This window comes from Podarcis filfolensis (assembly GCF_964270895.1).
Source record: "Podarcis filfolensis genome assembly, chromosome: 13".
NCBI classification, from domain to species: domain Eukaryota; kingdom Metazoa; phylum Chordata; class Lepidosauria; order Squamata; family Lacertidae; genus Podarcis; species Podarcis filfolensis.
Genome location: NC_139615.1, coordinates 43,969,419 through 43,984,695, shown reverse-complemented (window position 1 = coordinate 43,984,695; position 15,277 = coordinate 43,969,419). Strand labels below are relative to the sequence as shown.

The 15,277-nt window shown below is 44.8% G+C and overlaps 2 protein-coding genes and 1 long non-coding RNA gene across 4 annotated transcripts in view; 2 read left to right on the top strand and 1 right to left on the bottom strand.

Annotated features, from left to right (window-relative positions):
- Positions 1-15,277, bottom strand: part of LOC310747938 (tigger transposable element-derived protein 1-like) — a 943,100-nt gene that overhangs the window by 428,881 nt on the left and 498,942 nt on the right. The gene's annotated exons all lie outside the window — the stretch shown is intronic.
- The window catches only part of LOC310748248, a 110,642-nt gene that overhangs the window by 70,246 nt on the left and 25,119 nt on the right, over positions 1-15,277 (top strand). The gene's annotated exons all lie outside the window — the stretch shown is intronic.
- The window catches only part of LOC310747709 (uncharacterized protein), a 30,392-nt gene continuing 17,740 nt past the window's right edge, over positions 2,626-15,277 (top strand). Inside the window, exons 1-3 of the mRNA XM_083582575.1 lie at positions 2,626-2,780; positions 8,610-8,800; positions 11,070-11,173. Coding sequence (XP_083438701.1) covers positions 8,620-8,800; positions 11,070-11,173 — 285 coding nt within the window. The 5' untranslated portion in view covers positions 2,626-2,780; positions 8,610-8,619. The remainder of the gene's footprint in view (positions 2,781-8,609; positions 8,801-11,069; positions 11,174-15,277) is intronic.

Sequence of the window (15,277 nt, the reverse complement as noted above, 5' to 3'; positions counted from 1 at the left end):
TTCCTCATGCCTCCCCTTTCTGTATTCCAAATTCTTATCGATTGTTCAGCAAATCTTCCCTTATTTTAATTTAAATTTAGACTATTCTTCCTTATTCTCCTTATCATAACCATTGCTAATAGTAACCATTTACTTTCCAGTCCAACATCATTCTAACTTTCGTTAACTTTGTAACATTTCTTTAAATAGTCCTTAAATTTTTTCCATTCTTCTTGCGCTGCTTCTCTTCCCTGGTTTCGGATTCTGCTCGTCATTTCTGCCAGGCCCATATAGTCTATCACCTTCATCTGCCATTCTTCCAGTGTGGGTAGTTCTCGCGTCTTCCAGTACTTCGCAATGAGTATTCTAGCTGCTGTTGTAGCATACATAAAGAAAGTTATATCCGTCTTTAACACCCCTTGGCCGACAATACCCAAGAGAAAGGCCTCTGGTTTCTTGGGGAAAGTATATTTAAATACCTTTTTAAGTTCATTATAGATCATTTCCCAGAATGCCTTAATCTTCGGGCAAGTCCACCAAAGATGAAAAAATGTACCTTCAGTTTCTTTACATTTCCAACATTTGTTGTCAGGCACATGGTAAATCTTTGCAAGCTTGACTGGGGTTATGTACCACCTATATATCATTTTCATAATATTTTCTCTTAAGGCATTACATGCCGTAAATTTTATCCCGGTGGTCCACAACTTTTCCCAATCAGCAAACAAAATATTATGACCAATGTCCTGAGCCCATTTAATCATGACCGATTTAACCGTTTCATCTTGTGTATTCCATTTCAGCAGCAAATTGTACATTTTGGACAAATTCTTGGTACTGGGTTCTAACAGTTCTATCTCCAATTTTGATTTTTCCACCTGGAAGCCAATTTTACTGTCCAGTTTAAACGCTTCATTTATTTGATGGTAGTGGAACCAGTCTCTCACCTTCCCTTTTAATTTCTCAAAACTCTGCAATCTCAATTTGTCCCCTTCCTTTTCCAAAATTTCCCAGTATCTTGGCCACTTGGACTCCATATTTAACTTTTTAACTGCCTTAGCTTCCATTGGCGACAGCCACCTTGGAGTTTTATTTTCCAGCAAGTCTTTATATCTGATCCAGACATTTAATAGTGCTTTTCTGACAATATGATTTTTGAAACTTTTATGTGCTTTAACCTTGTCATACCACAAATATGCATGCCACCCAAAAATGTTATTAAAACCTTCCAAATCCAAAATGTCTGTGTTTTCAAGAAGTAGCCATTCTTTCAGCCAGCAGAAAGCTGCCGCTTCATAGTAAAGTTTAAAGTCTGGCAGGGCAAACCCCCCTCTTTCCTTTGAATCCGTTAATATCTTAAATTTTAGCCTCATGCTTCTGAAAGGGCTTCCAGGGCATGTTGTTTTTGACCGCTAGGAGCTTCTCAGGCGTGGGACGCAGGTGGCTCTGTGGTCTAAACCACAGAGCCTAGGACTTGCCGATCAGAAGGTCGGCGGTTCGAATCCCCGCGACGGGGTGAGCTCCCGTTGCTCGGTTCCTGCTCCTGCCCACCTAGCAGTTCAAAAGCACGTCAAAGTGCAAGTAGATAAATAGGTACCACTCAGGCGGGAAGGTAAATGGCGTTTCCGTGCGCTGCTCTGGTTTCACCAGAAGCGGCTTAGTCATGCTGGCCACATGACCTGGAAGCTGTACGCCGGCTCCCTCAGCCAATAAAGTGAGATGAGCGCCGCAACCCCAGAATCTTTTGTGACTGGACTTAACTGTCAGGGGTACTTCACCCATAGCTTTGGCTGTGAACCAGGCTGCATCGGTTAGCACTGAGGGTGTAAAACAGGCGTCAGCAAACCTTTTCCAGCAGGCAGCCGGTCCACTGTCCCTCAGACCTTGTGGGGGGCCAGACTATATTTTTTGGGGGGGGGTGAACGAATTCCTATGCCCCGCAAATAACCCAGAGATGCGTTTTAAATAAAAGCACACATTCTACTCATGTAAAAACACACTGATTCCTGGACTGTCCGTGGGCTGGATTTAGAAGGCAATTGGGCCAGATCCGGCCCCCTGGCCTTAGTTTGCCTACTCATGGTGTAAAATCTTTGCAAGATTGGACCAAACAGGTGCCCCGGGAATTCCCCAAGTTGGAATTCCTCACACCCCTACACACACATAATAACTTAACTAGGAGGTAAGTGACCTCTGCACGGAGGTTACATTGATTGACTGATCCTCCTTGGGTTATTGTGCTTCGATGCCATCATGGAGTTGGGTGGGATCCCCAGCGGTCATCTAGTCCAACCCCCTGAGATGCAGGAATCTCAACTAATGCATCCATGAAAGGTAGCCATCCAACCACTGTCCAACAGCTCTTAACTGTTGGAACTGGTTGAGGCAGGAACTCATGATGGAACTGGTGAGGTTGTTGCAACTTGGATAAAATATGGGGGGGGGGGGAGAGTAAGTCCCGCCCCGCATAGTCAATCACATGACACAGCACATGCACACTATTTGAATAGCTTTGGGGTCGGGCACGTCAAATATTTTCTTGAGCGGGACCGAAGGATTTGGCTCCTATGGGCTGATGCGTTTCCGTGCGCTCCAGCAACCCAGAGTACGTTTTGGTGTGCATGCAAATCGTGCGCGTGTGGGGGGACATTGCACCCCCCCCCCACACAACTTGCCCGCCCACCCCTCCTCTCCTTCCGGCCTTTCCTTTCGCAAAGTGGGCGGTCTCTGGGACGCGACTTTCGCTTTCGTTTCCCTTTCGTTGCCGTTGTGGATGTTGCCCTGGCCACCCTCCTTCGAAGGTAGGTGCTTTTGCGCGCCCGTCGCCCCATCTTCCCCCCTGCTTCTGCGGCTGCCCCTCCCTCTCCTCCGTCTGAACACCCCCCCACACCCAGGATTTCTTGCAGAGCACCCCCAGAATAGAGGCGATCGGACTGTTTTCGCCCCTTTCTCCGTCCCTCTGGCTTCCTGCGAATCCGGCGCGCCATCGGGTCGACAAAAGCGCTTTCTCCCGCTTCCGTGGCTGCCTTTTAGTCTCGCCTCCCTCGCCACCCGGCCACTAGACGCTCAGCCAGCCCCCTTTTCCTCGGGGCAGATGGGAATGCAAGGGTTTGCAAGCTTTCCGCACTTTTAAAAACCGGGCCCCACATGTTGGTGTGGGGTCTGCTCGGAGCCATAGCTGACGCATTGCCGGAGCAGCTGTGCGCCCTTAGCAACGCCCCAGCCTGCTTTTCCAAGGCCGAAGAGAAAGTTTCTGCAACCCGGGCGCTTCCGATCCCCGATCCCTTTTGCCGCCAGCCTGCAGTCGCCAGCCGGATCCCCAGCGTTACTGCACGCCGAAATTTGTGGATGAAATCCCTCAGGCTTCGCATGCAAGGCTTGCCCACCCCTCTGCTCTAGATCAGCCTTGCCCAACCTGGTGCTCTCCACAGTTTTTGCGCTACAATTCCCATCTGCCCCAAACATCCCATCAACTTGGAGGCGGTGCAGTGCTTTGCTATAGAATCCGGAAGAACTGTACAGTAGTCTGAATCGTTGCTTCTGGCTTGAGTTCACTTAAGCGTCTCCCCATCTGCACTACAGGATTATTTGCAAAGCTTGCAGCCAGCTGTGTATGTGCTCAAGCGCTTCCAAAGTGCTACTACAAGCAATGAATTAATTAGCAACAATTCTGCTTTAATGAATTATCATCTGGCTTCGTAGACATTCATTTATGTGAGTTTTAAAAAACCAACAACACTTGTGTGCTTTGCATGTGACTTTAAAAGCTATCTGGAAAGTTTACACTGAACAGCCAAGTATACAACTTTTTCAGTAAAACCACATTTTTCAAAGAAACTGCAACCTTTTCACAAATGGTTAAAAGCTCTGATAAAGCGCAATGGAACTTCCCCTTTCCTCATATGCCCACGTCTCCGTCCCCCCCAGATCTGTTCTGGGGATTTACGCAAGCCCCCAGAGCAGATTGTGGGGAATAGGGAGAGGTGAGAGAGATTACACCCTATTGTGCAGGTATAAGACTTTGTACCAACAGATCAAGTTACTTGGATACAACTCACAGTTTTGTGGTTTACGTTAAGCTTGCTGGAATCAAATGGCTTTCCTCAGCTTCTTGAAGGTCATAAATGTAAGGCTGGTTGCATCTCCTTGGATGGGTGCCACGACTGGAAAGGCCCTGCTTTTTGTGCCAGGCAGACTAACGAAATGGTGCTTTCCCGTGAGTATGTTTCCGGGCACAATTCAAAGTGTTGGTGCTCACCTTTAAAGCCCTAAATAGCCTCGGCCTAGTATACCTGAAGGAGCGTCTCCACCCCCATTATTCTGCCCGGACACTGAGGTCCAGCTCCAAGGGCCTTCTGGCGATTCCCTCACTGCGTGAAGTGAAGTTACAGGGAACCAGGCATAGGGCCTTCTCGGTAGTGGCACCCTCCCTGTGGAACGCCCTCCCACCAGATGTCAAAGAAATAAACAACTATGACTTTTACTGGGAGCCAATGTAGGTCTGGGTGCCCGCCCCCAGTCACCAGTCTAGCTGCCACATTCTGGATTAGTTGTAGTTTCTGGGTCACCTTCAAAGGTAGCGCCACGTAGAGCGCATTGCAGTAGTCCAAGCGAGAGATAACTAGAGCATGCACCACTCTGGGAAGACAGTCCGCAGGCAGGTAGGGTCTCAGCCTGTGTACCAGATGGAGCTGGTAGACAGCTGCCCTGGACACAGAATTGACCTGCGCCTCCATGGACCGCTGTGAGTCCAGAATGACTCCCAGGCTGCGCACCTTGTCCTTCAGGGGCACAGTTACCCCATTCAGGACCAGGGAGTCCTCCACACCTGCCCGCCTCCTGTCCCCCCAAAACAGTATTTCTGTCTTGTCAGGATTCAACCTCAATCTGTTAGCAGCCATCCATCCTCCAATCGCCTCTAGGCACTCACACAGGACCTTCACCGCCTTCACTAGTTCTGATTTGAAAGAGAGGTAGAGCTGAGTATCATCTGCATACTGATGAACACCCAGCCCAAACCTCCTGATGATCTCTCCCAGCGGCTGCATGTAGATGTTGAAAAGCATGAAATTATTGTGTGGTTTAGTAAGTTAACTGTTTATATTTAGACAACTTTTCTGCTGTACTCTCTTGGAAGGAGAAAAATAATCATTAGTAACAATTTAAACAATTTATTCAACTAAAACAATAACATTATAGCATATGTATCCATGTTTGTTAACTGATGTGGTTAAACTATTTTTTAAAAAAGAAAAACTTAGACTGAGTTTTAGCACACATGGAAAACTTAAAACAAACCCTTATTTCCTGATGAATAGCCTTTGGAGTAGAATGTAACATAAATAGAAAACTATCTTTAGAAAGATTTTTCCTCCAAAAGCATTTTATTTTAAAAATCCGATTTAAATAAAAAAAATCCGATTTAAAATTTAAAAAAAACTGTTTGAAATTCTGGCTCAGTCATCCTCCGCCATGGAGGTGCTGTGGAATTGTCAGGGTCAAGGTAACAATTGACAGGGGATTTGAAGAACAAAATGAAAGGTGACCTGGTCCTTCTTATTGTTCTGGAAAAACTGGCTTTTTTTGCGCTTATAATCCCTTAATGCTGTACAAACATGACCCTGCTTTCTTGACCTTCCTTCTGGGGGTGGGGGACTCAGGTTCGCTGCCCCTGTCACTGTATTCCATTTCGGCTTTATGAGGTTTTTGTTTCTTAAATAATAATAATAAAAAAGAATATTTGAAAGCCCTGAGGCACCATGAATATTTATAGCAGGCGCAAACACCCCCGTTGCATGTTAATGGGCTCTCTGGTGAATAATGCAAGAGTCTAGAGTCAGGCTTGGCACCTGCGCTGGGTCAAGAAGGCCTTTGAGGGAGCTGACAAAATGGCTCCTCGCCCGCAAGATGCGAGGCAAGGCCTTCTCTTGCTGCATTATTCATGCCACCGTCGGCTTTGCAGACAGGCCTGGCTGGGTCAGCTAACAGAGTCCCGTTTGTTTGCCGTCGTGGCGAGCCGACAAAATGTGGCGGACGTCTGGCCGGGGGATAAATTGGGCAGGGGGAGGGGAGTAGGCATTTGCCCCTTACAAACTAGTGAGGCAAAATTTTAAATTTCCTTCCTTTTAAAAATGACACCCACCCACCCAACACGTATTAAACAAGGCTGAGAAGTATTCTCTCGCACCACAACCAACATCTGAAGATAATTTGCCTCACAGCTGCACATCTTGGCAGCTGGGTGGCAAGGCAAAGGTGATATTATCTCTGCATTTACGTCTGAGGCTGAAGGGTTATTGGGTTGTTGTTTTTATTTTGATTACAGTGGTACCTTGGTTCTCAAACTTAATCTGTTCCAGAAGTTCGTTCCAAAACCAAGGTGCGCTTTCCCATAGAAAGTAATGCAAAATGGATAAATCCGTTCCAGACTTTTAAAAACAACCCCTAAAACATCAATTTAACATGGATTTTGCTATCTAATGAGACCATTGATCCACAAAATGAAAGCAGTAAACAATGTACTGCAGTCATACAATCAGTAGCTGAACTGGGTTCCACACAGTCACAAAAACAAAAAAGGCACAAAAATGCAAAATAAATAGCAAAAGCACCTCAGCGTAACACTCAAATCAGAAGCGTAACACTAAAAATGGAGCACGTTCGGCTTCCAAAAAAAGTTTGCAAACCGGAACACTTACTTCCAGGTTTGCAGTGTTTTGGTTCCAAGTTGTTTGAGTACCAAGGCATTTGAGAACCAAGGTGCCAGTGTATATATATTGTGGTTTTTATGTTGATCTTTTCTGTGAACTGCCCTGAGACCTCTGGGTAAAGAACAGTATATAAATTCAATAAATAATAATAATAATAATAGAAAATATTGAACTTTTGGGTGTGCCAACAAAAGATGGCAAATGCTTCTGTTTTCCCCAAATCCTGTGCTTCATTTCCAACAGGAAAAGGTTGAGGGGGAAAGTATTTCCCACCTCCCTGCCTCATCCTCTGTTCAAAACTTTTGTGGAGGTTGAATTTTGCAGCTCAGCTGCCTAGAAATGTCTCTGGAGATTTTATATCTCTTGAATATTGTTATTTCCACCCCAAGGACGGTCTTCCTCTAGATATCTGTCTTGAAGCTGCCACCGCCCACAGAGATAATGGAGGGGCCATAGCTCTGTGCTGGTGCATCAGCCTTGAACACAGAAGATTTCATTCCCAGCATCTCCAGGGATAGCTAGCAATGTCCGCTGTCTGAAACCCTGGAGAGCTGGTTGCTGGTCAGACAAGGCTGAGCTAGGTGGATCAATGGTTTGAGTTGTGTAAGGCAGTGTCCTGTGTTTCTAGGACCCAGCGCATCCTGGGTTTCATGTAGAAAAGACTTGGTTGTTCACAAATGCTGATGATTTTTATTTTATTTTATTTTATTGTGTTTTGACCAAGTAATAACCATAAATAAATAAGAATAAAAATGTGCACCCCCATTATAACTATCCAACCTCCCAAAATTTCAACACCTCTTGCGATGGTTTGACCCCTTCCCGTTTTAACAGTACAGATTCTACAAACACCCTCCATATCGCCTCAAAATCATTTCTCCTGCCTATTCCCCATCTTACTATAATGGCACATTTTAAATTATCATTAATAGCTATATCCCACACCTCTTTGGATCGTTCTTCCATTTTATATTCTGCTTGCCCCTTCTACTTCCTGGCTATCATAATTAGTGCAGCTGTCAATAAATTTGTGAGCAAGCCCTTCCTAGCCTGTGAACCTTCCACCCCATTGTAAATTGATAATAATGCAACCTCTGGACTTTTGGTCAGCTTTAACCCAGCGATTTCTGTTATCTTCTTAAACACCCTTCCCCCCCCAAAGGGTACATATTTACACCCCCACCACATGTGAATATAATTCCCTGTTTCCTGGCATCCTCTCCAACATAGCACCGAATAATGCTGCTGATTTTTTTTAAAAAAACACTAACAATTTCAACATAACAAAATATCAAAATATCTCATATTTATTACTTTCCCCCTTTCCGCCCACCTCCCCATCAAATCCTCCCTCTCTCGCCCCGAGACTTCCCTCAGCTCCTCTCTCTGATTTCTCAACTCATATTGTCCACTGCATACTGTAAAATTGTATAAATCCTTATATTATCCATCTACTATGTTAACAATCAATAAATTTGTATATGTTTATTCAAAACCTGCCAAGGAGTCCAATTCATTTTGTTGTCTTTTCAAGTAGTTTGTAAAAAGTTCCCATTCTTCTTTGAAGTCACAGATGTCCTTACCTCACAGTTTGTATGTCGGTTTAGCCAGTCCTGCATAGTTCATCAATTTGTCTTGCCACTGTTCTTTTGTCAGGGTTTCCTCATTCTTCCATCCTTGTGCTATCAAGACACTTGCCGCTGTTGTAGCATACATAAATAAGTTCTTTATTTTCCTTGGCAGGTCTTGTCCTACAATCCCTAACAAAAATGCTTCTGGGTTTTTTACAAATGTCATTTAAAACATTTTCTTCAATTCATTATATATCATTTCCCAAAATTTCCAGAATAATGCTGATGGTTTCTGAGCCTCCTGCAGATATGGTTAGACTATTGGCTGACGCTTAGGTTTCCTCTACAGGTTTGGCAGCATGTCTACCTGCCGTACCGTTTGCGTCCGAGGCTACCCTGCGGACTTACCGCTGGAGCGTGTGTCCGACAAGCTGATGATCCATTTTCTGCGAGCACGCAATGGAGGTGGAGAAATTGCCAGCATTGAATTTCCACCCGAATCCCCAGGCTGTGCTATGGTTACCTTTGAGGATGCAACAGGTCACTAGACGAGGAGCAAAATTGCTTGGTATACTGGTGGGGTAGGTGGGAGGGTAGCTTATGTTCATATATAAAATTGAATGTACGAGTGCAATGGTACCATTAGGAAACTCAGGGCCACCTTCACACCATACACTGAAAGAACCATGACACCACTTCAAATGGTGATAGCTTCCCCCACAGAATCCTGGGAACTATAGTTTGCTAAGGGTGCTGGACCTAGACAGCATCTTAAAAGGTAGAGGCATCACCTTGCCAACAAAGGTCCGTATAGTTAAAGCTATGGTTTTCCCAGTAGTGATGTATGGAAGTGAGAGCTGGGCCATCAAGAAGGCTGATCGCCGAAGAATTGATGCTTTTGAATTTTGGTGCTGGAGGAGACTCTTGAGAGTCCCATGGACTGCAAGAAGATCAAACCTATCAATTCTGGAGGAAATCAGCCCTGAGTGCTCACTGGAAGGACAGATCCTGAAGCTGAGGCTCCAATACTTTGGCCACCTCATGAGAAGAGAAGACTCCCTGGAAAAGACCCTGATGTTGGGAAAGATGGAGGGCACAAGGAGAAGGGGACGACAGAGGATGAGATGGTTGGATAGTGTTCTCGAAGCTACCAGCATGAGTTTGACCAAACTGCGGGAGGCAGTGGAAGACAGGAGTGCCTGGCGTACTCTGGTCCATGGGGTCACGAAGAGTCGGACACGACTAAACGACTAAACAACAACAACAACAACAAGGGTGCTGGGAGCTGTTATGAGACCCCCATTCCCCTCCCAGAGTTACAATTCCCATAGCGATCTAACAATAATGCCACTTTACAGAGATTTATTGAGAATTGTAGTTCTGTGAGGGGGAAAGGCTTATCCTAAGAACTAATCACAGAAATATAGACACAACACGTAGGCTAATAACTGTTAAATCATATGGAACAGAATAATGATATTCAAAAGGTAGAAATCTATTGGAATTCATATATACAATGTAAAAGGCTAGTGGCGCAGAACGTCAAGCCATGCGTTCAAGATAGGCGTCAAAGGTCAGTCTCACAATGGTTATTCAAAGGGTTCAACAAAAGGCGTCTAAAAAGTAAGGTTTTCTCAAATGTTTTTCAAAAGTTCCAACGGAAGACGTCCCAAACGGAAGACGTCAAGGGCAGTGTTTCCGGAATGATACTACTGTTTCATGATAGTCTTCCATCAGCTGAAAATACAATACAAAGCATGCAACCAATGAATGATAACAGAATTGAGCTACCCGCATACATGTTATATATTAAAACAGAACATACAAAACAAAGTGTATAAATAAAGAAAAGTACGTACCCAATATTTTTCACAAAAATATGTAAGTAAGAGTCATAAGAACTGACAGCACCCTTAACAAACTACATCTCCCAGAATTCTTTGGGAGGAAGCCGTGGTTGCTTAAAGTGGGGTCATCGTGCTTTGAATATATGGTGTGAGTGTGGCCTGTATGTGTCATTTTCCCTTGCCTCCCTCCCTTGCACATAGAGATGGTTAAATTCTACATTATGTCTGCAAACCAGTTGAACAGCTCCCAATTTTTGCAATGTCAATTTCCACGCCCGAATTCCATATTGCGGAATTTGTAAGATGTTTCCCCCTTAAAGGTTGCAAGTTCTTGCTGGAATATTAGTGGAGGTTTGAGAAACCCACACCCCAAATCTTACATGGCTTCACTTTTCTCAACAACATAAAAAAGGGGTTTGAAAGATGACAGTGACTGCTGTTGGACTGCAGGGAAAATGGATAACTTGGTTTTCAAGTCAATTTGAGGGGCTTGAAATGCAAATCTTTCTGGGCAAGCCAAAGCATTGTGCTAACTTTCTCCTCCTTACCAATAGTCCACCCACAAGCTAAAATCATAGAAGGGGCCACAAGGGTCATCTAGTCCAAACCAACTAGAATTCAGAATCTTTTGCCCAGTGTGGAGCTTGAACCCACGACTCTTGAGTGTCTCATGCTTTACCGACTGAGCCATTCTGCTCTGGAAACGAAAAACCTGCGCAAGCCGAAAAGATTCAGTTGTATAGACAGAATCTTTAATTTCAGAATTTTGAAATGTGAATTTTGAGTTGAGGATTTCAGGAAGCAATACTGAGAATCTGAGTGAGAATCAAAGGACTGAGAGAGGTGGAACAGAAGTGTGTGGAAAGCAAATGCAATGAGATTTTGCCCTGTCTCCCAAGTTTGTTGGTGAGGGTGTGAGTTGTTGTTAGCTTCTGTTGATTGCTGGTTTTTTCCTCATTCAGTGACTCAGCAGGTACTGAAGGTCAAAAAGCATGTATTGACTGTCAACGGGACCACCTACCCTTTGGAAGTGACACAGAGCGCCGCTGAATTGAACCCCAACGAGGTAATAAAGAGGCTGAGAAGGCTGTTGTCAGGGTGAGGGAGCTGGACTTTGCAGGTGCATAAAGGTAAAGGGACCCTTGACCATTAGGTCCAGTCGTGGCCGACTCTGGGGTTGCGGCGCTCATCTCGCTTTACTGGCCGAGGGAGCCGGTGTACAGCTTCCGGGTCATGTGGCCAACATGACTAAGCCGCTTCTGGCGAACCAGAGCAGCGCAAGGAAACGCCGTTTACCTTCCCGCCGGAGCGCTACCTATTTATCTACTTGCACTTTGACGTGCTTTTGAACTGCTAGGTTGGCAGGAGCAGGGACCGAGCAACGGGCGCTCACCCTGTCGCAGGAATTCGAACCGCCGACCTTCCAATCGGCAAGTCCTAGGCTCTGTGGTTTAACCCACAGCGCCACCCGCATCCCTTGCAGATGCATAGACTGGCACAAAAGAAAAGGCTCATTGTGGAAACCCCAGTTCTGCAATCTGATCAGATCACGCAGATTAAACAAGCTTGCATAACGATGTTTTGCTAGCCTTGTGACATGGAAAGCAATAGCGATGAGCACCACTTACCCCGCACATATGCTCTGCGTAACACATGCCCAGTCACCATAAGGGCAAGACACTTGTTTTCGTTCCATTTTTAATGTGAACACTGTTATGTAGTAGGTTTCCTGCATTCTAAACCTTATAGTTTCTGACTCCTTAGTCTTCATCGCCACACTTTAAAATATATTTTTTATACATTTTTATTAGTTTTTTAACATATCATTTCCAACAATCATTTAACATAACTTCTTATACAATATTTTAGACTTCCGTCAACAACCTCTGATGATTTTCCGTTCTTTATCACTTATTCTGCATTTCTTAATTTCTCTATTACTCTTAATTACCATTAACTAATAATTCTCCTCATAGTCTTTCGTGCAATATTTCAAATAGTCCTCATTACAAAACTTCTTGCAATCCTACTAGCGTAATCTGTTCATTACAATTGCTTTTCAAATAATTCATATATTTACTCCAATCTCCTAAGAACCTCAGGTCCTGCAGGTTTCGAATCCTTCCTGTTAATTTATCTAATTCTGCATAGTCCATTAATTTCATCCACCATTCTTCTTTCGTTGGTAATTCCTCTTCCTTCCATTTTTGTGCCAGCCACACTTTGAAATATTATCTCTACTGCCGCCGCCTCCCCTCTTTTCTGCATGGAAGGCAGGATTTTCGCTTCGTGGCACATATTCGGGTGCCCCAAGCACTTTGCTTGAATCGAGGGTTTTTCTGCCCCACAGAGCTGAATGCTGTATTCCCATAAATACTATGTGCTGAAGTGGTTATCTAAAAAAGGCATAGTTCATAGAAGTAGGATGCACAATGCCTGGTTTCCCTCTTGCAGCGAGGAGGACACTGTTAAGTGTAACATATGGATGCAGTCTTTGGGCAAGAGTTGTGTTTCCGTTTTACCAAGAGTGCAAAAGTACATGGCCATGGGGCGAAGAGGAGCTGCATCCCATGCACTTAGGCACTGTTTATCTGCAGCTGGGAGAAGCGGGTGGCGCTGTGGACTAAACCACTGAGCCTCTTGGGCTTGCTGATCGGAAGGTAGGCGGTTCGAATCCCCGCGACAGGGTGAGCTCCTGTTGTTCGGTCCCAGCTCCTGCCAACCTAGCAGTTCGAAAGCACGCCAGTGCAAGTAGATAAATAGGTACCGCTCCGGTGGGAAGGTAAACGGCATTTCCGTGTGCTCTGGTATCCGTCACGGTGTCCCGTTGTGCCAGAAGCAGTTTAGTCCTGCTGGCCACATGACCTGGAAAGCTGCGGACAAACGCCGGCTCCCTCAGCCTAAAAGCGAGATGAGCGCCGCAACCCCATAGTCGCCTTTGACTGGACTTAACCGTCCAGGGGTCCTTTACCTCTTTTTAAAATCTGCAGTCCACTCCCCTTCTGTGGGAGCTCACAAGGACTCAGCTCTGGAACCTAATTTCTGAATGCCAGGGCCCAATCTCTGAAACAGGTGGCAGCATCATTAAAAATCATTGTGATCCAGTGATTTATTCAGAACATGTACATTAAAAAGGAGGGTTTTTTGGGTGGAACAAAATGAAGGTCTTTTTGAATGCAAGTGGATGGATTGTGATTGTGCTGATTTCCCTTAAAAACTCCAGTCTTTGGTGTTCTTCCCTGAATGAAAGACCACCAGCAGCAGCTTTCTAGAGAGTACTAGTCATTACATTATCTTTAAATAATACACCTGAGATATTTCTAAAACTGGGGTGGCAGGGAGCTGGCTTTTTCTTAAGCTCACCTCAGTGTAGCATCTCCCTTGATGGGTAAATGGATACCCTTGTAACAGAAGCCCAGCTTCTAGGGCAGTGATGGCCAAACTTGGCCCTCCAGCTGTTTTTTTGGGACTACAATTCCCATCATCCCTGACCACTGGTCCTGTTAGCTATGAATGATGGGAGTTGTAGTCCAAAAACAGCTGGAGGGCCAAGTTTGGCCATCACTGCTCTAGGGACAATGTCTGGAATGTGTGCAACACATGAGTAATAACTGTGCATTCATTGGCCTGAAAGTTGATTATGTCGACTGGGCCAGTATCCTTCCCTTTGGCAACCTTGGTGGTAACTGTGGTGGAAAAGGAACAGTTTCTGTTGCAGCAGCAAATGCCTCTTTTTCTTGACTCTGCTTGCTGAATTATTGACCGGTCTTCACATCCAGTGTTTGTCCTGTCTGTCCAAAATCTTCACAAGCATCTGCACTGTGTAAGGATTATCATTGTCTGTATTATTATTTAAAAAGAAAGCTGCCAAACCCATTATTAACAGTTTGGCAGGGTCAGTGGAGACTGCTTTTCGCTGAGCAGCACAATACTTTCAAACAGAGAAAAGGGCCATAACCAGGGGTTTTTTTTAGCCAGAACTTTCCAGCACCTCTCAGGTGGGCGCCATTGTTATTCTGAGAGAACAAGGGAGGTGTTCGTGGTGTGTTATGGCACCTCTTTTTCTAGAAAAATAGCACTGGTTATAACTCTGCAAGAAGAACATTGTTGTTGTTGTTAATAATAATAATAATAATAATAATAATAATAATAATAATAATAATAATTTTTATTTATACCCTGCCCTCCCCGGCCAGAGCCAGGCTCAGGGTGGCTAACACCAATAAAATCACAGTAAAAACATAATAGGGGAAAAAGAGGGGGGGACCCAATTTAAAATACAGTTAAAATGCAATTTAAAATACAGTCAAAGAGGGGTTTGGTGACTTTTTGTGTGTTTTTTTAAAAAAACCTTACACAGTGCTGAAGTTCTTGCAGTGTTTTGCATGAACACAGAACAGCCTTCGTAAGCTCATACAGCTAACATCTTTTGGAGGTGAGTGGGAAGAACTTGTAGCGTTTTCTAACTTGATGCTGAAACTGAGCCATGATCTTCTCTCCAGCTGGTTGCATGCATGCAGGGTTATGGTTAGTGTGTGCTAGAAAGCAGGAAAACAACCCCCCCCTTTGGGGGGGTCAGTGAATGCACTTATTGGCAGTGTTAAGTTTCATGTCTGCATGGGATATGCAAAATGTGCTTTCTAAAAGTTCCAGCAGTCAGACTGGCCACACTTAGAGAGCCAGCGAAGAGCTGGGTATGGATTATGGAGATCTGCTCAGCCTTGCAAGGTTGAACTGCTGTTGTTCCCCCCGCCCCCCTCTTAAAAGTCAGTTCACCTCAAAAGTCAAACCTGGTTCCAATCTATGAAACTGCCACAGGTTAACCTCCTGTAATCAGCCCCTGAGGAAGAGCAGGGACACAAAGGAACATCTGAATTCATCTTTAGAAATTTAGAAGTTGGGAAAGTTGCTGTGAGCAGCTCTGTCCACAGAGTGGCAACAAAAGACAAGTTTTAAAAGAATATTATCTTCATTACGGGGTGGTTGTGTTGTGGGGCGGGGACGACCCATCATTTGTAATACATTTAAGCACAGACAGAGGGCATTTCTAAGCCTACTGAGTACCGTATTTTTCGCCCTATAGGACGCACTTTTTCCCCTCCAAAAATGAAGGGGAAATGTGTGTGCATCCTATGGGGCGAGTGCAGGCTTTCGCTGAAGCCTGGAGAGC